The 22155-nt window shown below is 34.3% G+C and overlaps 3 protein-coding genes across 3 annotated transcripts; all 3 read right to left on the reverse strand.

The window, feature by feature from the left end:
- Positions 1 to 767: 767 nt before the first annotated feature.
- LOC110806013 (glycine-rich RNA-binding protein 10-like) lies at positions 768 to 1683 on the reverse strand. Its single transcript, XM_022011649.2, has 2 exons — positions 1308 to 1683; positions 768 to 802 (listed from the first exon to the last, which is right to left on the reverse strand). The coding sequence occupies exons 1-2, from the start codon at positions 1681 to 1683 to the stop codon at positions 768 to 770; spliced, it is 411 nt and encodes a 136-aa protein (XP_021867341.2).
- A 5560-nt stretch (positions 1684 to 7243) lies between these two features.
- Positions 7244 to 8507, reverse strand: LOC110806020 (transcription repressor OFP6-like). Its single transcript, XM_022011656.2, has one exon. It carries the CDS (start codon positions 8207 to 8209, stop codon positions 7610 to 7612), a length of 600 nt encoding a protein of 199 aa, XP_021867348.1. The 5' UTR covers positions 8210 to 8507; the 3' UTR covers positions 7244 to 7609.
- Positions 8508 to 11962: 3455 nt separating this feature from the next.
- On the reverse strand, positions 11963 to 21502 carry LOC110806019 (uncharacterized). The gene is made up of 13 exons (XM_022011655.2): positions 21317 to 21502; positions 21065 to 21166; positions 20803 to 20876; positions 20496 to 20567; positions 20382 to 20410; positions 19295 to 19345; positions 18429 to 18479; positions 16655 to 16714; positions 16465 to 16547; positions 15344 to 15488; positions 14026 to 14076; positions 13352 to 13456; positions 11963 to 12362 (listed from the first exon to the last, which is right to left on the reverse strand). The coding sequence occupies exons 1-13, from the start codon at positions 21394 to 21396 to the stop codon at positions 12231 to 12233; spliced, it is 1035 nt and encodes a 344-aa protein (XP_021867347.1). The 5' UTR covers positions 21397 to 21502; the 3' UTR covers positions 11963 to 12230.
- Positions 21503 to 22155: the final 653 nt, after the last annotated feature.

A 22155-nucleotide genomic window follows, 5' to 3' on the forward strand; every position in this document is an offset into this window, starting at 1 on the left:
AGCCATGTACTCGACCTTCTAAAGGACGATTTCCGTTGATAAAGAGCTCCTAAAGGAGATTTTTTACCCAATAACTTGCTTGGTAAGATATTTATGAGGTAAGTTGCCATTTTCAATGCATGATGCCAAAAAGATGGTGGAACGGATGAATGAGCAAGGAGAGTCCTAATTACATTATTTATGGAACGTATTTTTCTTTCCGCTTTTCCATTTTGAGAGGATGTATGTGGGCACGACAAACGAAAAAGACATCCCATTTAACTCACAATATTTCCCGAATTGACCATTATCATATTCCCTTCCATTATCACATTGGACATTTTTTATTGGTTTTTCAAATTGAGTGTGAATGTGGGCTCGAAAAGCCAAGAATTTTGAGTACACATCAGATTTCCTACCCAAAGGGAATGTCCACAAATAATTCGTAAAATCATCCAGAAAAAGAACGTAATAACGATGCCCCATGGTACTAAAAACAGGAGAAGTCCACAAATCACTATGAATAATGTCAAATGGAAATGAAGTTTCGAAAATAGAATGAGCAAAACGCAACCTAACATGTTTACCAAGAATGCAAGAATGACAAATACTAGTAGAACTAGAATTATTACACTCAATGCTTTTATTGTGCTTTAAAAAATTCAAAAAAAGAAGCTCCCATGTGACCCAACCGAGCATGCCAAATGGTTGGAGACAAGGCGGCAAAAGTTGATGGCGAGGTTGTGGATTGTTTGATGGAGGATAAAGGATAAAGTTCACCCCTACTATCACATCTCATGAGAGTCATCCCCGTCCGAAAATCCTTCACAAAAAAGCCAAAAGGATCAAATTCAACACTTACAGAGTTATCAGTAGTTAAATTACGTACCGATATTAAATTCTTTATGAGTTTCGGAGCGTGAAGGACATTTTTTAATGATAGGGGGGTTTGGGGGAGACAATGTAGCATGACCACAACCACGAATTGGAATTGAATTAACATTACCAACAATAATACCAGTATTATGATTGCTCAAATTAAAATAAGACGAGAGTGTACCGTTAGTGGATGTCATATGGGACGTGGCGCGGTATCCATATAACAATTAGGGTCTGGCTGGCTCAAAGACATCATGTGTAGGGCGGACTCAATATCCGTTGGAGCCCACTGTTGCGTTGGATTGGCTGCTACAAATGCTTGTTGTGGCTTGGAGCCCAAAATTCCATGTTGGACTGACATTCTTGCTGGGACTGAATGTGGGCAAGCCCATGGTGTTGTTGGATATGGGCATGGTTAAAATAGGGAGGCATCCAGCCCCATGACCAACCTGTCGGTGTTGCCTGCCACGATTGTTGTTGCTGCGTCTCACCGCCAGAGCCACGACCACCACCACCGCGGCCGCCGCCGCCTCCAGAACCACGACCATCGCCATGTTTCTTACCGCCGCCTGAACCGCGAGATTTGTGGTGGTTTTTGCCACGATGATGCTGATTGTTATTTGAATTATCACCAGAATCATCAAAATCGCAGTGGGTTGCGGCCACCACTGCCGCCGGCGGCTCTTCATTCATCTCAGCCAGGGCTTTTTCTTCAAGGCATAAACTCGAGCGAGCTTCAGAGAAAGGTGGGAGGGGCTTGCTTTGTCTGATATTCGTACCGGGCTCTGATACCATGAAAAAGTTTGATTCCGTGATTATTCCCATTGACTCATTAGGCTAATATACAACTTTTACACTTAATCTAAGGCTATAATCAATGAGTAAATTGGAGTGATTTTATGCTACAAGGATTCTAGCCTAATTACAAAGATCTACAGAATATTATGTGTTGACTAAATATTTCTAACGTAATATTTACATAATATTCTATCAATATTATTTACAAGTGATGTACGATAAATATTATACATCGGAGTAAAAGTTAACTCAAAATACTTAAAAGTTACCCTTAAATATATGTAAAGGTTATCAATTTTTTGGTAATATATTTTTCATTTTAATAAAAATTATTTCTTCAAAATCTGTGTAAAATTAATCATCTAAAAATTTAAAATGTTCATCTATCAATTTATTTTATATAAAGTTATTCAAAACATATTAAAAGTTATAAAAAAATTAGCTAAAAGTTATGAAAAATTGTGTTGTACAATAAATTTATTGTATACTTTGTGCGTACAAGACCTTTTATTTATTTATTTTTAATCTGGTCTGATCTGATTTTATTTTTCTAATGTGATCTAACAAGTAATAGAAATAAGGTGAAGTAGACAAAGCTTAAGTGCAGTAACCAAAGGCCGGGTTGAGATTTGATTCTTGTTTTCGATCCTCCAATCTCGTGAATGAATGTTATCGTGGTTTTAATTTCAACAAGATGTCTGGACAATAATCAATTTCCCTTTTGAATTGGGATCGATCCATCTCCTCCTTAGCCCTACCCCCTAAACTTGGTGATTGTACACTTCATAGCAAGTAGATTACCAACCAAATTATTAATAAGATCTTGTTCTCCTGAAAAATTAATAAAACAGGATCATCTTCGGATTGATAAACTACTTTTAATTGTCAAAAGAGGCTTTTATAAACTATTGAGAAATGATCGATGATGATGATGATAAAATATTGAGCTTTTCTCTGAACACTTTCACAGTTTCATACTGACATCTCCCTGCCATCTTAATAACATTGCACTAGACCTAGAGCTCGACATACAGATAGTACGTTTTGAGCATAATGTACGTTCTTTCGATCAGTAAGTGGTTAGAGTTGTATGTAGAGCTGTCAAAAACTTACCGACTGAAAAATCGATCTCAACCGACCTGTATTCATAAGGACTCAAAACCCAAGATGTTGTTGAAACAGGAAACCTGTAACCCAACCGTATCCATCCTGTTAAAACCGATGACCGATTTAGACCCGTTAATGCATGATTCGGACCAGAACCCGACACTCAACTGAAATATAACTGATAACAGAATTGACCCGACCGAACAATGACTCGAACCCGATTCAACACCCGTTCAGATGTCCCCGAAACCGATTATAACCCGGTGAAACCTGTTGTTGAATTACGAACTTAAAACGTGTATATCCCTATAATGTGTATTGCCTATGTTTAATTAATACTCTGTAGTTTACGTTTTAAAATATCGAGATGACCAAATCGACTATTTACTCGTAATCCAATATTAACTTTATATACGGAGTATGTATTAACTTGATAAAAACACACGATGACTTGGTTTAAATAAAACTCAAATTTGAAATAAATGAATCATTAATTAATTTTTGCAATATAAGAAAAATTAATTATAAGGTTAAAATTTGACAAGACTTGGTAGTTATCTACTTATCTGAACCGGCCTTAACCCGACTTAAATTTTAACTGACCCGATAATTATCTGATCCGAATTTGAATCGAACTCGAAATTAACTGCTACAAGCCCGATTTAAACCCGACTCATTAAGACCCGAACCCGATCTATATCCGAAATGAAAAAATAACCAGATATGACCCGACCAAAAATCAACCTGACCGAACTCGACCTGAACCCGGGTGATAATTACCCGACACGACCAGATCAGATCATAACCCAAATCCGGTGATGACCAGATCCGAACCCGACTCGGATAACCGTTTTAACAGTTCTAGACTTCTAGCTATATGTATGTATAACATGTTTTTGTTTTGTTTTGTTTATTTTTTGAACGGATATAACATTAGCTATCGGTATCCCATATTATTAACCCGTGTCACCTCGTGGAGTTCCAACTTAATAGGACAATTCTTTTTAAAAACCACATAGTTACACCGTGTGAAAAAAGAATGTATGAATATACCCTTGAACGTATGTAAGATGAAATTTGTTACAAATACGAAGTAAAATTCTTCTCGAACTCTATAATACTCCGCATATTAATATAATATGAAAGAAAAATTGACATAAATAATCCCAACTTTCACTCAACCTCAATTCTTAAAATAATCTTAACTTTGGATTATTTTGTAATAATCCCGACTTTCGAATATATATCTTCTTAAAATAATCTAAACTATTAATTTGCCTATGTATAATAGACACAAAATGATTTAGTAATGACAAGAAGAAAAGACTTCTGATTATTTTGAGAAGGTAACCCCAAAAGTTTGGATATTCTAAAATAATTCAAAATTAGAATTATTTTTAAAAGATGGGTGAAAGTAGGAATTATTCTTATCAATTTTTCCTAAAATGATATCCATCGGTTGAAATAAATCAAAAAGCTATATTTAATTCGATCAGTAGAGAAATAAAATAAAGTTTTTTGATAAAAGAAAAACTTTTGTTGCCATTTACGGAGTAATTAATACTCATTAGTATTTATTATAGGAAAAATTGTTTAAAATTGTTTTATTATATTACTCTGCAATTAACCAATGAGACATTGATCTAATGACTAGAATGAAATGACTAGGTAGTAGGTTCGAATTACCCTTCTCAATTTGTAACTTGTAAGAGCACTCACAGCAGTGAGTAATTTGTAACCTCGGTCCATGGTGTAGTACACGGACCAAAAATTTAAAAAATTATTGTCATAAGTATGAATGCAATGTATTGTGATTACTGATTAACAGTAAAATGTGCATAGTCTCAAATGACAGTAAAATTGAAATGAAGAATGAAGAAAGTGGGAAAATGAATGAACCAATCTGCAACTCATCAGTGAAGGCACAAAATATTAGATTCACTTGTATTTCTGACCCTACAAGTCTACAACACGAACTATCAACTCTAACTTCATAAAACTCATTTATTCCCTTTTTCACCAACATTTTTTTCCATCCAATTGCGACATCCAGGATATCCATTTTGTATGGAAAATGGGTTTTAATTCAATTTTTTTTTGTTGACCCCCATATATTTTTAAGTTTTGATTTTAGATGAATTTCTGTGGTCGTATTTACTCTTTTCTAGAGTACTATTCGCAACAATTTGCAAATATTCATCTACAAAATTATTACTTTCATATTCACCAATGTCATACCGTCTCTATGTATTACACATGAAACCCTCCACTCGACAATAAAATAGTCATGTTAACACAATACACATTATTATTTGTTATACTTCTTCCATTTCACAAATATCGCAACATGTTGACTTTTATATTACTTATGTTGTTCCTTTGACCATATTTTATAATATATACGTAAAAAGAATGTAATCGTGTATGATCTAATTAGATTCGTGTCGATATATACTCCCCCGTCCCAGAATACTCGCAACGGTTTGACTTTTTGCACTATTCACATAATTCTCTTTGACCCTATTTTATTTATAGTATATGAAAATAAGTGTTAGCACATACGAAGTAGTATATTGTTGTTTTCATCTTAACATATATTTTCAAACTATTAATATTTTATAAGTTTTTATAATATATAATTGAAGATATTGATGGTCAAACTTGTGCATTGACAAGCGTGTCCAATCAAACCGTTGCGAGTATTTTGGGACAGAGGGAGTACTTTCTAAATTATTATTATTTTTATAATTTTTACTTATGCATAATTCGAGTGATGATGAGTCAAAGTTGTGTGTTGGAAAGCGTAAGTCAACATGGTGCAATATTTAAAAAACGGAGAAAGTATTACGACTAGCTTGGTAATTTGAGGATGGTTTAACCCATTTACAAATTACAAACCTCTATAGACAACAACATTTGAAATCCAAGACGCATAACTTCACATGTCATATTTCAACCACCAATTTTATAAGAAAACTACTTCGTATATTTGTAGATAAAACTCGATAATATCAAATTTAATTGATCTACAACTTGAAGAAACAACAAATCTACAAGGCAAAAAACAACTTTTCACATCTATATATCCCCTTTATCCCTCCGATCCATTACAACTTAATTACAACAGTCGTATAGTCTATCCCCTTATCTCTTATGTTTATTGTAAACTCAAAGTTAATGTAGAAAATTCTTAATTTTATTAAAAGATGACGGAACTTATTAACATTGGGTTGACGGTAAGAATAAAAATGAATGACTTTTGCAACTACAAGGTTCAAGGGTACCAATGCGTAAAATTCAAAACACTTAGGTATAACATACGAAGTATAAATCAATGAAATACAGGGTATAACATATAAAAAAAAAAAACCAAATGAGTTAGTTATTGCACAAGATTAATAACTAGTTCGATTGATATATAATTTTTTTTTTGGTGCGAATGAGCCACTAGGGCAATATAAATTACAAATGGGGGCGGGGGGATTCGAACCTGAGACCTATTGTACACAGACCCTCAATCTTAACCACTAGGCCAAGACATCATTGGTTCGATTGATATATAATAATATAAAGACAGTAGTGTAATTGTAATGAGTTGTTTCCTGGCATCTTCATTCATGAGTACAACTGACAAAGAATGGTAAAACGTAACTAGGGTTTTAATTCATTGTTTCACAAAAGAAACTAGGAGGAGCTGAAATTTAATGATAACGATCGACAACACTATAAAATTAAAGAAGACAAACAAGTATAGGGAGTTGAAATAAGTTTGGATTACAATTAAATGAGCATTTAACATTTTAACCCAACCCAGACCATTTTCATACCACTTCCCTCTATTGATACTCCGCCTATGTAGCTGTTATTATTATTCTGATTTCAAATCCCTATGTCTTTATTTATTTATTTCATAAACTATTCGTAAAACTAACTCAACCCTCTCTTTTTTTTATTAACACAAAAATTAAATAATACGACTAATTATATGAAAGAAAACTCAAGGCTCCCCTGCGGGACCCACTGTATATTTTCAATCAGCAAAAAGGTTATATAAAAGAGAATGAAATTCGACTTTTGACCGAAAAAGAACTGTGGACCGATTTTATCAAGGACCTACTACAAATATTCAAGATACACTTGTCTCTTGCAAACTGCCAATCAAATGCATTTTAAAAGTCTGGTAATGTGGATTAGGAGAAAATATATAATTTTTGTATTATAGATGCTGATTAGTGTAGTTGGTTAATGCCACGTGGATGATAATCATAACCTGAAAAAAAAAAAAAATTAACGTTTATGTTAAGTGACTTTGTGACGCTGTTTATACCAATTTTAAAGTAGGATAAAAAGAAAAGAAAAGGAGCGAGTGACCATTGAATCAATCGACAAAGTGAATCCTAGTACTTTTGAGTGGAAAAGGAAAATTAATAATCCCAACTATTATACTACGTAGCAAGAAATTAAAAATGACAAAAACAAATAAATAAAAGACTAAAAATAGTAAATCCGTTTGATTTCTTGATACCTGATGGTAAAAGCATCTTTACAATTGGTAAGCTAGTCACATGACACAATGTCAAATGAACATAACTTAATTACCATAGAACCCAAGTTAGAGATCTTAAATTTCCTCAACATTAAAAGGAGGCATAATTAAGATCATATATTACTACCACCTACTACTTAGAGTGTTATACTAATTAACTAATAGCAGCAAAAGATTACATTACCTAATCAAAACAACTTAAAAACAAAGTTGGCTTACAATTATAGTAGCCTAGCTTAATCTGCGTACTACTGACGGTTCAGATGTACGCAACCTTAATTATAGCCTTTCATTGACGGGCTAAAATTGGTAGGATTTAGGGCGAAGAAAGTAGCTAGGGGAGGTGTGATCAGGTCTTCCATTAAAGAAGAAACTATTCCAAATCTCAGTAAAAACCCGAATGATAGTCCCATGAAGAGAAGGCGAATTGAGCTGCAAGAAACAGTTGAGAAGGTGTTTAAGATCATCCTTAGTATAAATCTGATTCTCCATAATCATCTGTAACATAGACTGCCTGAAATCCAAATAAGGATCATTAGAATCCTTCTCTTCAGCCACCGACTTGAACCCGAACCCATCCACCGACGAAGAAGACGGGTGTGAAGACGAAGACGACGACGTAGTAGTGGTGGTGGTGGTGTCCATGTAAGGAGAGAAAGTGGCGGAGTTAATGGTAGGATAGTAACACTCATAAGGTGAAGAAGATGACATGTTTCTAGAATTAGCAGTATTACTAGAAGTGGAGGAAGAGTAGGAATAGTTATGGTGTTTTTGATATTTGTTGGGAGTTTTGGATTTAGGTTTAGGGTTGAAGAAAGAGGAGAGCTTTGGCCTTCTACAGCTGCAACCTAGGTTCACTGACACTGTGTTTAGGAGAACCTTTCTTTTGGTACTTGACATTTTTATCTTTTTTGGAGAGAGAAAGAGGGAAAGCAAAAGGGGAGTTGGGGTTGGAACTTGGAAGTTGGAAGGGGTGGGGAATTGACTTAGAATGAATTAATATAGGAGACTGGAGAAGTGCATGTGTGTGTGTGTGAGTGGGTCATGAAATCTAGGATGACATGTGGGTGTTTGGATTCAAGATGACAGCCAGGGAGTAGTAACAAAATTTTAGAGGATCCGTGTGGTGAATTTTATTTCTTGTGAATTGGGTGAATGACATCATATATTCATATCAAGAAATCTAGGCATCATTTGATCCATCTCAAATTATGCTATACCTCATCTATTGCTCACTAGTACGTACGTACTACGTATCTGTATTATTACCGGGACAAGTTCAAGCAAAGTACCAAGTTATAATAAGTATCAACCTACGGTGGACTTAGAGGTCATAGGGTTGAGTCGCAACAGCAGGGTCACTTCTCTTTCTTACCTACATAATAACTGGGTTGTAAAGCCATGCTCTGTTTATCTTATTTCCACTTATTTCAGGAAAAATAAGGGTTGACCAAGTACAATTTATATAACTAAAATAAGTTTTTGATAAGTTCAGATAAATTCAGTTAAGTTCAGATAAGATAAGTTCAGGAAAAATAAGTGAAAATCAGGTGAATAAAATACAGCCTAAGTATATTAAAATTGGAGGACTAAAAAATAAATTATGATAATTACAATTCCTTAATTAAATTTAGAAAAAAATAGTTAATAAAAAGTTATTTATTTAATTTAATGAGGTGGACCAATAGAATTAAGTGGCGCATCAAATGGGAATGGGACGGAGATTCTAACCCATAGGAACATATAATGTTTTTTTAATTTTGGGTGAGAGCATATAATGTGTTTGATATTACTGATTGAAGGGTTTTCAGTCTTTATTTTTTAGTTCTTGTTGTTTTGTCCCTTTTTTTTACTTGCGCTGTTTTTGGTTTAGGGAGGTTCCAATTTACTTGTCCCGTCTCTTTTAAATTTTGCTCTCTTCTTTTAATCTTGAGTTGAGTTCCAACTTCCACGACCTATACTCTCCTCTCATTATTAAAGGGACCGGATATGAGGCAAGTAAAATGAGACGGGAAGCATCAATATAGTTGACTTTTTATGTAGGAAGCTATGAATTGAAGTATCCTTGATCTAAAAGTTTAAGATATGTGGTGTTCTTTACTGTATAATATAGCATCCCATGAAAATTACCATACTAGTAAAAACAAAGCCTTTGAAAAAAAGTTTGGCTTGAAATTAAGGTAAGAAAATCTGAACACTATAAAGTGACTAAAGAAAAAGTGATGAAAGAGTCCCTTATTAATGATGATGATGATGATGATGAAGCAAGTGGTAAAGTAATTGATGAATCTTTAATTCCGTGTCTAACAAAGAAGCACGCATATCAAATCCCAAAGATTGCAAAACAACTCCATCTGCTTTTATTAATCACTTTATTTAATTCGGCTTTAATTACATACTTATATATATCCTGTTTTCATTAATCTCACTGGAGCTCATCTCTTAATTACATTAATACAGCTTTTAAAGTTGAGTATTCAGATCTCTTCTCCTACTACGTAGTATTAACATATACTCCTACTTGACTAATTAAACATTGCCACATGCTAATTACTTTGTATATTAAGTTATTTAGATGTTTAATTAATGTATTTTTTACTCATTTAAATCTCTACTAAATTAATTCGGAAACAAGATTTCAGTTCATGTGGACACTACAGGCGCCAACTGAATTGTCTCCACGTACGCAATTATTAAAAGCACAAAATCTTCCCTGACAAATTTCAGATTTAGGAGTTAAACTAATAGGGGAAAAAAGGTACTAATTATGTAGAATAAGAGGTAAATTGATAATTTGAGGGGACAAACTGTGAATACAATTCTTGTCTGGTAAACAAAGTTTGTAGTCTACTCTACTACAGGAATCATTCAGTTTCTTAATAATGGAAGTATGAAGCACAACATTTTCATGATTGATACTAACAAGATTGGTACTCGTAACAACTAGCAAGATGTATATATTATACAATTTCCAATAATTAACAACATGGACCTAATCTTTTTGTGCATCTCCCATAATTGATAACACTAGAGAAAGACAAAGTATAGTCACATAATAAAGACTGGCTTATGAGTTATGAATGATTTTCTGAAAGTGGTGCTAATGGTCCCCGACTCCCCGGTATCCAAATGTATAGATTACGTACCAGGTCCAGGTGGTCTGAATTGCATTAACTTATGTCCATATCCACCTAAATCACCTATTTTTTACATTAGATTTTGGATTTTAACTTCTCTGCACCGCACAATGTTCACTCATTTCGTAACATGTGATCGCCTTACCTTTAATTACTTCTACGGCTTGTATGGGATAAGATTTCAGTACCATGAACATTATAGTGGTAATTGATAGTAATGAAAATTTATGAAAAAAATAGACAATTTGGGGGTAACCTGGCAATATCAGGGAAATGAACATTGTTTTTTTGTTACAAATTCATTACCTTTACGTCACTTAAAAGTTAAAACCACCTACCAAACGACCACAAAATTAATTTATCTGAACTCAACTTATACAACCTTATAGGATAATAGGACCTTATCTTAAATTATTGGACCTTACGAGACCCCATTTAAAGTTTATTAGATGATTTAAGAGAATGCATCCTAAGTTTGTTGTCTAACGCCCTAATAATATTCTCAAGTATTTTACTTTGACACGATCACGTCAATGCCCTTCAAAGGAGGGTGCAATGTCTAGGTTAGACGGGCGCACACCATATTTACATATAGCATGATCCACATACTATGCAATCAGTATGCACACAGCATACAAAGTCTAGAGTGTAGACTATGGTCCAAAAGAGTTGCCCATGATCGTAGATGGGGGATAGGGATATCAGAGGCACAACCGCACAAACAATACCAACCTAGGATCCTCTTTGTATGCCAAGACAGAACCAAAAATAAAAAGTGGGCCTTCAACAATTACTGGGCCTCAGTTGTGGAGAAAACTTCCAACAAGCAAGACAAATATGATGAAAATAAATTCTTAATTATTGTCATCTTATGAATTATGAGTCAAGTATGATTTTAAGAAAAAGGATATTTCACCATAAATCGCGACACTTTAAGGTAATTGTAGTACACCATCCACAAGGTATCTCCGCCTCTCCGGTGTTTCATGCGTTATAGGTTGATTCGTAAGTACCCTAAGATGCTCTAGTAATTGTCAAGTAAAGAATTGGACAAACCTGCATGTAGCTTTGGCTTCTGCAGCAACAAACATGCATTTTCTCTACGCTTGAGTTATGATGAGGCCTCGCCGGGTTCTGAAATGCTTCAGAAGTATGAAACAGATAAGTATCATGAGCCTGCTAACATAAAACGTACAGTCTTCTCTTCAACTTCCAAACAATAGTTTATTGAAATGTGAAAACTACATACATAAGACTATAAGAGCACAAGGCCAAAAAGCTCAGCACCTGATGAATGATGATGATCCACATTTCATCATTTCATGCAGTTTGGATCTTCTGTCGCTCTGTCCAATGCTCCCACTTCCTTGTGATTTTCTCATCTCACCAATCTATAAAATTAACTAAATTAACTAATTTAACTAATTTAAGTTAGTTGGTACCTGAGGCCCCAGGTGAAACACAAAATGGGATTTAGGATCGAGCGATTCAGTATTTGAACACCTGCACACTGGTGTAGTAGTCAACCAGAGGAAAAACCAGTACTATCAATTAAGAGATCACTATCCCCCGAAAAGAGGGACTTTTGGATCGAAATGATTCATCATTTGAACACAATATACACGGGGGTGTAGCAGTCAACTAGACTTACAGGAAATACTAGTATCACTTTAAACTTCCACAAGAAAAGAGAAAGGGAAAAACCAGGAAGGCAACATGCTCTTCATTCATTCTTTAGTCGTGACTCATGAATTGGGTAGCCTGACTTGAATACAGTACAGTGTCTACAAATGTTTCTTGATCAAGCCAGCTACATGCTGGGCAACCCAAGTGGAACCAGCCTCAGTGCAGCAAAAAGCATGATCGTGACCCTCTTTTTCAATTGACAAAGAAACATCTGGAGCTTCTTTGGAAATCTGTAATAAGTGCAAAAGAAAATATATGAGTGAAAAAATGACAGACAAAGGAGCTTCAAATAACTAGAGAGCTCAACATTAGAGCTCACTAAATGTTCCAAAAGAATATTAGAGTTCTTGACAATCTATTCTTCAATCAATATCTGTTTACTTATTTCTCATTCATGCCTAACACATGAATTGTCTCCTTTATCTAAAAGATATGTGAAATATGTATGCTGTGTGATAAAGCATGCAAACTCCAGTTTTGGTGACAACTAAAAACAGATTGAAAATTTACTTAGCGACAAGGATCTTTTCTCCCAGGACTGATATTTACAGAATTCTTTTTGTACAGGTACACAAAGCTATGACTGCTAGGCCTCTTATTTCTGCTTGAATACCAGCAGAGACAGGGTCACTTGGGCACTTTAATATCGGGCAAAAAAGGGGAAATTTAATACTCTCTCCGTTCTGCAACATTGTCCATGTTTGTTAAGAAGAAAATAAGAGAAACTTCACTTAAAAAACTAAGTCTGCAAATATTGGGACACCGATACAGCCATGTGTGCTAAATTATATGAGACGGAGGGAGTAATCTTCTCTAATCTCTACGCATAAAGAAAAGGGACAGTGTCCTCTGGCCACACAATGATTTCAGATATCGTAACAATGTCCACTATCGCCTTTTAACAAGTTCAGATTTTTCCATGTAAGAGTGTTAAACTCTTGTATCCTTACCCAAACTGACACTTGTATTGAAATTGAGCATCACAGCATTCAGAAAGGAGCAACTAATATATTATCTTAACCTGGAATCAGTGATTTGATAAGGTTTCAGTGTTGAACTGCCTTAAGAAGAGTCTCTTTCTTACGGGACACATTCTACAAGAACAAACGGAGACTAGAAAATATGACACCACAGTAAGAGAAACGAGAGAATGGATTATATACACTAAAGAAAATTATGGTTGAACATCTTAGAAAGACCAGAGACTTTAATCACATACCTCTTCAAACAATGACAAAGGACCCCAGTGATCATCAATGCCAAATAAAAATGCAATTTGGCTTGGCTTTGCTCTCATGAAGTCCCAGTTTGGTGCTTCTGAAAACTGTTACGAAAATGAGCAGAATCAGTACTGATTCTTCTTCTTCTTTTTTTAATTTTTTTAATTTTTAATCCAAGTACTGCGTCCATTGAAATAAATTATACAACTGCTTTGTCCATTAAGATCATAAAATATTTAGTTTAAGTTGCACGGGAAATGTAATGCTTCGTTAATATCACATTTATATTTGATAATATAAGATACATGTATGATTTTTTTGTCAAGTACGGAAAAACTGCACATTTTTTTGACACAACAAATCTATAAACCTAGTCCTCCTGCAGTGTTTGAACTAAGGTGTCGTCTATCAAAATCCATGCTTGTTAAGCTGGCAGCAAACTCACAAAATGGAGAAGGAATATCTTCCTTCGAAACCGTAAACCTTACAAGACACTTAGACACACAATATCAATTTCCAGAAACTTGTATTTCTCTTCATCCAACCAAGTATTACGAGGGCATCCTTAATTAGCTTCTTATCAAAAAAAAATACAGGGGGCATCCAGAGCAAGTACATATAAGACTAAGAAGTACACTACCAAATCCTTCAGAAAATGAACAGACAAAATTACCTTTTCGAACTCTGTCTTTGCCATGAACAGTATATTTCGCATCGTATGGTACTGCATTGTTCAATAAGAAGAACAATAAATAATAATCCTAGCCTACATCTCAAAATTTAACTTGGCGAAAAGTTTGAGAAAGACCCTAAAAACATGAAATGACCAAACGTTGAGTTCTCTTGTCTTAGCAAAAAGCATTCACCGAGGGATGCATTGAGTTCCCTTGTAAATTTAATCAATAAAGCATATAAGGTTATAAGCTGTGCACATAAGCACATAAAACAGCCTCCAGGCCCCACGGAGTCCACTGTCTAAGGTCAACAGGACTCGCCATATAGAATCTGTCTTTCAATTTTTCATTTTCTTGTGAGTTAAGAAACTAGGGAACACATTTTCGAGCAAGGTGGTATCCTCTACGCAGTTTGCAAGGGTAAAGTTTGAATGTATCCACAAAACGCACTGCACCTATAACAAGCAGTAGTGCTGAAGTAAATTGTTTTTTCACATTCGATTTTTATTCCGAATGTTCTTAGGGGAGAAAAGCAAAACGAAACTTACTTGAGTTTTGAGGAAACACTACCCTCCCCCACACAAAATAAATAATAATAACAAATAATTAGCAAAACTTTGTCTATGAATTCTCACCAATATATATGCAACAAATTTATCATGTGTGATTTTGTTAGATTTGTTTTAATGTGTAGATTCAAAGCATACACTTTTCATAATTAACTATCAATATTGATTGTCAAAGATGTGCATTGAAAACAGTTGGAAGCAACTAGGAACAACAAAAGAGAACAGAGGTAGTATTTCACTGATTACTTGTGCAAAATGGTAGAAGGATCAAAATAAAATCAGATGTAGTGTAAAAGAAAAGTAAAAGAAACATAACTCCACATAAAAGCAGATTTGAACAAGGTCTCATTTAATCAAACCACCCTATGCCGCTCAACATCACACCTGATAACCCGGGAAAAGGTTACAGTTTTCTTTCGTCTCTTTTTCTCAAATTTCAGGGACAATCGTGGATATGTTTCAAGCGAAGTATTGAGATATATAAGCAATGAGATGCTGAATGAACAAATTGGATTACAAAGTGTTCTACTTGTTTATAAGAGTAAACAGAAAAACGGAGACAACTACTCAAGAAGTGAGTTGCAATTGTGCCTCAATAAACACAATTAATATCCAAGCCCAACACCATATTGCAGACCTTGGTTTAATTACATCTAGACGGGAAGATAAGGAACTTCTAGGTAGACATCTATTCCTAACTTGTTATATTTAGTAGCACACCCTTTTATCCAGTTCTCAGTAGCCTTACCTTCACCAAGTGGGAGCAAGCAGCATCCACAGCAGCATTGGACCATGAATTGCCCAAAGTCTTCTCTACAATAAACCTTGACCCACTGGGGATAAGGCCCAGCAGGGCCACTATAGAGCTTACTAGTGAACATAGTATAGAAGACCTGAAAAATGGAGCAAGAAAATGGTTAATCTTAAAACTAAGGTATGTAGTGTATGCCAGATACAGAGAGGGGAAAAGCAATAGTGCAAGGCGCAATCTGGAGAAATATTTCTCAGAGAAATCTGAATCCAGAAAGGAAGTCATAGACGGTCTTGGTCTATTGGATAGTCAGATTTGCAAGCTTCACATTATACAAGGAATCAAGGATAATGAACATAATGCCCACCACAACTGGTAGGAGAAGGACTAGCCTTGACAAAGCATATAGCTCTTGCAAGTCTTAAACAGGAAATATTCTATCAATTTAGTTAGTGAAGCAACCCCACAGCCAACAAGTTGGCGTCCTGAATTCCTGATCCCTGAGTTTGACAAGGCATGACTTTCTAGACATAACCCTCCTCTCATAGCGAAGAGTTTGAACCAAGAATCCGAGATGAGTGGGCATTGCCGTCCCTTACTTACTAATAGGAAATCATCAGTCCAACCTTGGATTTTTGCTCTCTATGTGCGTAATAAAATAAGGAGTCAGCTAGATAAAACTCAATATACCTAAAGTGATTATAAGAATATAACTACTAACGTTATTATTAGTACAGCACAGAACAGCACACATTCCTTATCTTCGTACAGACTAAACTCCGTATTTGTATAATTGTATCTGAGACGTTGATTCATTAGGTGAAAATGTAAGAACAAGCATTTGTATGATTATAAACATTAACAACATGAAGAAAATCATTTTTACCATAAACATACCACTCCGTACCATTTCCCAGCGCCTATATGACTCCCACCTGAGGCAGAATTAAGGAGCGTACAATGTATGCAGTAAAGAGGCTATTCCTCGTAGACTCGCAATGGTAAAGACAGGCCCAATGCAATAAATGTGTTTATGCACCATATTTTAAGTTATGTGAAATTGGTAAAAAGAAAATGTAACTCTTATCTAGGCGTGGAGTATAAAGATAGATATTTACTCTGCTAGCTTCCCGATTGCAGTCTGCTTTACCGAATTGGAATTTAGTGATAAAAAAGGGTATAGCCCAATGAAGTAAATGACCTGCAAATATAGAAATAGCATCCAAATTAATTATTTCCGATCAAGAGGAAAAAAGGGGGTCAAAGTATAAGTTTATGCAGATTTCTCCGAGATAGATAACTAAATACCTTTTGCGTAGCTCTCTTAAACATTTCAACTGATATATGAGATCCAATGGAGTGGCCAACCTTCAAAAAGCATCGCAGTCAGGTAGGATATTTCTGAAAAGACAGCAAGTAAACCACTAAAAGGCATTACTAGGTACAACCATGCAGAAATTTAACCAGATGCAGTCATAATAATAGTATTACTACCATACAATTATTGGTTGCAGTTTAACCAGATTTTACATTTTTATTTGTAAGTGCTCATAATGTCAAAAGCTATAACAAAAAATAAATTCATTGATCGAACAATAGTCCCAAAAGCTACGATAAGCCTGAAGCATACAGATAACCAACAATATTAAAATATTCTTATTGCCAAGACTGTATACATGGGTTAATTGGATTGCAAGAGCTTTAGGAATTGATAATAACCTATCTTATGGGTGCTTGTGGATATTTTGATGGGAAATTCTCGTTGGTAACCTTAAGTTTCTTATTTTTCGATTTGGTAAAAAAAAATAAGAATTTTCTCTTTGGTAACCTTAAGTTTCTGTACATAATTTTAAACAATGACATGAGTGATGGTTTAACCAATTTGATTAACCGTGGTTAACATCCGAATGTACAAAAATACCCTCTTTAATGGGTTAGTACACCATTCACCTATACTCACTGACTTTTCCTCAATTGAAACGTTTCAAACAAAAACCGTTGCAAATCAATTGAAGTATTATCCGAATGAAAATGTGGGAAACTAAAGATGATTATTTAAAAACATTGCAAATTTAACATTTCTGATAATTTGATAATTTAAACAACTGCTTGGTTGCACAAAAATGAGTTGTGTGTTAAGGTCTATCGGTTTGGGTTTATATAAGAAGAAATGATTTGGAGGGAAAGACTCTTTTCATTTGGGAGGGAAAACTAGTTTTAAGGGTATTTAGTAACTTAATTGTTAATTAACTATAGTTAGTCTAATAATGTAGTTTTTAACCAAAAAATAAGATAAAACCATAATTTATGCCATTATTTAATTTTTAAATAAATTGTTTTTTACCACCTACAAAAATCGAAAAATTATTTTTTACCATCTACAAAACTAAAACTTGTATTTTACCACCTAAAAAAAATTTAAAACTTGTTTACCACCTGTGAAATGAAAAAATATATGAAAATGTTATGTAGGGAGTCACAATAACGGAAATACTTCTTATATGTTCTATTCTTCCACGATTTCATGTATTTAACTCTCCTCTTCCCCAACTTCCTTATGTTCCATGAATTTACATAATTTTTCATCACCATTAATTCACAAAATTGACAAAATTTAATGGAAGTAAAGCGAGAAGGGTGAAAGAGTTAAAGAAATTACACAGGAGTGTAAAAAATTGGAGGAAAATTGAATTAGGTAGCCATACATAAATGTTTCATCTACTTTTTTGTTTTCAGGTGGTTAAAAACAAGTTTTTTTTTTTTTTTTTAGGTGGTAAAATACAAGTTTTAATTTTTTAGGTGGTAAAAAATAATTTTTCGATTTTTTTAGATGGTAAAAAACAATGTCCTTAATTTTTTATAGAAACTTAAGGCTATCAAAGAGTAAATTCTTATTTTCATTTTACCAAAGAAAAAATAAGAAATTTGAGGTTACCAAAGAGAATTTCCCTATTTTTATTATGTTAACAAGGGAATGATGTTATTAGTGATCACGTTCTTCCAAGCCACAAGGAATTGAAGTATTAAATGAAGGTCATTCATCGAAATTCACCAAATAAGCTCTAAATGGAAGCTCACCCACCAATATTACTGGAGCATTATTGTTTTGGAGCTCATGGGAAATAAAATCAATCTGCAGCAACAGAAACACAGGAAATCGTTAATTCATCAACTAAACACAGGAACTTATTCTCTAAAACTGCAAACCACTTACAGGACTTGATTAAGAACAATTACTTGACAGGGGGATTGGGGGAAATCCTCCCTGCCACTAGCCAGTCACTGATGCCCAATCTCATTACTCATGAGTTATGACAAACGTAAATAAGCATGAAAGGATAAGAGTTACAACGTGCCAGAACTGATCATAGGAGAAATTATAAAGAAAAAACTTTTTTGGGAGGACAACATATGCTTATTTGATTATTTCCCTTCCCCTGATAGAGGTTGATGGTGAATTTATGAAGCAATGACGAAAAATCGCCAAACTTTAGGCTGCAAGTCCATTTCCAACTAATCATAAAAATTAATAACAAATACAATCATAAATAAATTGCAGAGCAGAGCAAACTCCTTCCCTCTCAAAAGAATAACCTCTACATCATACTCGTAATTTGCTTCATTGGAATTTACAAAGCTAAAACAAAGCTTACCAAGAAGAAAATCCTCTGGTTCTTGCAGGAATGACAACATCTCATTTTGGGAAGAGAAAGAAATATATGCATAATAGCATAGAAATGCTAAACTGAATATGCAAAACGTGGAAATTTCATCATCATATACCACCAAATCACTTTTCACTTGAAATTTAAGCACAATGCACTCAACTAGGCAAGTTAAAATCCAAAATGAGACGTGGTTCATCCAATTCAGCAAAATATCATCTTAACTATATATAACAAAATTCACTGGAATTAACCCGAAATAGAAGAAAGAACAAAAACTTACTTTGTGGTTGATTTGATCTTCCAATGAGAATAAGCGTCCATGCTCCCAGTCCTAGCACAAAATCAAATGCTATAACTATAAGAAGAGAAGTCTGAATCATTTAGCTGTCCAAAAGAGAGGCGTCATACCAATTTTTCATTCATAGAATTTACAAGTGTATAGATATATTAATAACAAACCAAGGAGAATCCACCATAGCATGACTAAAAGTATAAACTCTAGTTATACACCATTTCCATTTCTGCAATCCAAATATTAACAAAAATGTCTTTCCATCTTTAAGGAAAATAATCCATGAGGTAGCCTGAGTGTTGAGGTGATTGCAATGAGATAGCCCCATATTTTGATAAGTGTGTAGTTACGGCTAAGGTAACCTGTGTGACAATCTTGACTAAAAAATTAAATTCCAAATAGAGTTACCAAATACGTAGTGATGAAAATGTCCTCAATAAACTACCAATTTACCAGTAACATTTCAGGAGATTGGGGAGGGTGCGCTACTTTTTATCAATTTCTCCTTGATCTTCCTTTTCAATTTCCTCCACTTTCCTCACTGAAATATCAACTCTACCTCCTCCTACTTCACAGTTCAGAGAAATCACAGAGATCCTTCTTGCCTAACTCGCCCTCTATCTCTCTCTCTCCACCATTGCTACCACCAATTTAATTCTCCCACATCTACCGAGTACCTCAAAATAAAAATGGAAACTTAGTTGAAGTGTTGAACTGTTCAAAAAATGGGAGACAGGACAGCTTTTTCACTTGCATTAATTGATTTATCAATTCTTAATTAAAGTTTTGAAATAGGCTAACCCAATACTATTAGCCCAAACATCAAGTGTCAAGAAACTCAATCAAACTTTTTCAGCATATAAAAAAAAATCTCATTCTAAAGCACTTCGCGCAGGGTTTTAACATATACTTTATGCAGCTATTCATCATGCAATAACTAACATAACTTGTAAGTTAATAATGATCTTCAAAACTTTTAGAGCAAAGGTAATACAAAATCTCCTACACCGATCAACTCTATTTCACAGAAAGCTGATTACTACTAAGACATCAGGTATCGACAGTCGGCAAGTACCTTGCTTGTGTGGGATATGTGCCCAATAGCTGTGGATCAACACAACAGAAACAACTCCCTTGAGAATTTTCGGATAAATAAAGGTATAAAAGGAGAGGGAAGGCCTAAGCATGCCTGTAATTGATGCTTTCCCACCAAGCTGCTCATACAATGATTCCACAAAGTCCTTGTAAAATGTTACAATGCCTGCAATAGTACTGCCTAAATTCATTTCTTATCCCCCAACATAAATTAAAGGAATCGCAAACGCAATTTCCATCACACACTCAACCATAATTTTACATTCCCTCACATTCCCCTCCGAGTCTTCGATCCCACCTACATGCTGGGGTTGAGAATGTGAGAGGATGCAATATTACACCCGCGTGTAGCATGAGTGTGGACACACTGTAATCTCACAGAAAGAGAATAACGAGAAAACCTGGATTTCCAGGGATGATTAAAACATGCATTGTGGGACTTGGAGCCTGAATTTCCAGCACCTCTGTCATAAAACTGAACCCAGCAAACTAGTTATGCAAATGTTGATTCATATGCAAATTTAACCAAAAAAAGGTTCATTTCACAGCCGAAAAAGTAACACCCATAAATTTATTGCAGTCATAATTATAATCATATCATATAAAACAAGCAATTGGCAATAATTTACACAGTAAAATAGTGGGGAAGATGATGAAGTTTACCCAGAAACATTGCACAAACGAAACTTAGAAGGACTAAAACACTCAGAATCAACTCTGCCAGCACCCATCTGTACACACTTGCAATGTATGTTGGTCTTCAATCTGAATAAATCATAACAAATTGTGGAAATCAAATAAAATAAGCTAACTATTGAAGATCAAAGATTTGGTTTTTTTTCAATTAACACAAAATTAATTTCCACTGATTGTCCATTAATTCTGTCAAAATTAATCATCGAAACTGAGAGTTACCTGGAGAAGAAGAGCGAGTGTGGCGTGGAAAATAATGGTTGTGCAATTGCAGTAGAAGAACATAGTAATAACCGGAACATGATCTAAGATGTTGTCATCAAACTCTATTTGTTTCTTCGACGAACAACTTGTGTGCAAATTTTAGTTGGGTCATCCGGGTACCGGTCATCCACTCATCCCACATTCATCAACCCGCAAATTTTTTGTTGTACACCACAAAACCACGTAGTTTTCCTCGTATGGAAATGAACATTTACTTTTTCGGAAATAAACAATTATTTATTTATTTGGAAATGAACATTTATTATTTTGGAAATTACTCCCTCCGTCTCTTTTTGTTTTTTACGTTTGGTATTTTGCACGCGTTTTAACGACTAATTAATGTGCATTGAGATTCTTCTAAGTTTTCATGTAAACGAGAAAAATTACGTTTATTTATAATATTTTCACTCTTATCAAAATTCTGATATGGGAAAAATGAGAAAAAGTTAATGTCTTTATGGAAAAGTGTGAGGGATTAAATGACTCAATTGATTTAATTGGTTAATATAATAATTGGGTGCAAATTTTGATAGAATATTAAATCATTTATGTGATAATATAAAATGAAATGTAAAGAACATTTTGAAACACCAAAAAAGGAAACGTAAAAAACAAAAAGAGACGGAGGGAGTAACATTTATTTATTTATTTGGAAATAAACATTTATCTACTCATTTGAATATGAACGTTTATCTAATTATTTGGCAATCTTCATTTATTCAACCAATTTAGAAATGAACATTTATCTACTGATTTGAAACAAGTATTTACTTATTTTAAAATGAACATAGTTATTG

This window comes from Spinacia oleracea, chromosome 5 (assembly GCF_020520425.1).
Source record: "Spinacia oleracea cultivar Varoflay chromosome 5, BTI_SOV_V1, whole genome shotgun sequence".
Taxonomy (NCBI): Eukaryota; Viridiplantae; Streptophyta; class Magnoliopsida; order Caryophyllales; family Amaranthaceae; genus Spinacia; species Spinacia oleracea.

What these genes read in the sequence shown, in the direction of transcription:
- LOC110806013 (XM_022011649.2), bottom strand. Translation starts at nt 1,683, where the DNA reads ATGGGAATAATCACGGAATCAAACTTTTTCATGGTATCAGAGCCCGGT. An exon ending in GTGGCAGGCAACACCGACAG is followed by an intron (nt 803 to 1,307) that starts GTTGGTCATGGG and finishes TTTTTTGTGAAG; the next exon opens with GATTTTCGGACGGGGATGAC.
- LOC110806019 (XM_022011655.2), bottom strand. Translation starts at nt 21,396, where the DNA reads ATGTTCCGGTTATTACTATGTTCTTCTACTGCAATTGCACAACCATTA. An exon ending in AAGATCAAATCAACCACAAA is followed by an intron (nt 18,480 to 19,294) that starts GTAAGTTTTTGT and finishes CTGTTGCTGCAG; the next exon opens with ATTGATTTTATTTCCCATGA. An exon ending in GCAATCGGGAAGCTAGCAGA is followed by an intron (nt 15,489 to 16,464) that starts GTAAATATCTAT and finishes TCCATTTTTCAG; the next exon opens with GTCTTCTATACTATGTTCAC.
- LOC110806020 (XM_022011656.2), bottom strand. Translation starts at nt 8,209, where the DNA reads ATGTCAAGTACCAAAAGAAAGGTTCTCCTAAACACAGTGTCAGTGAAC.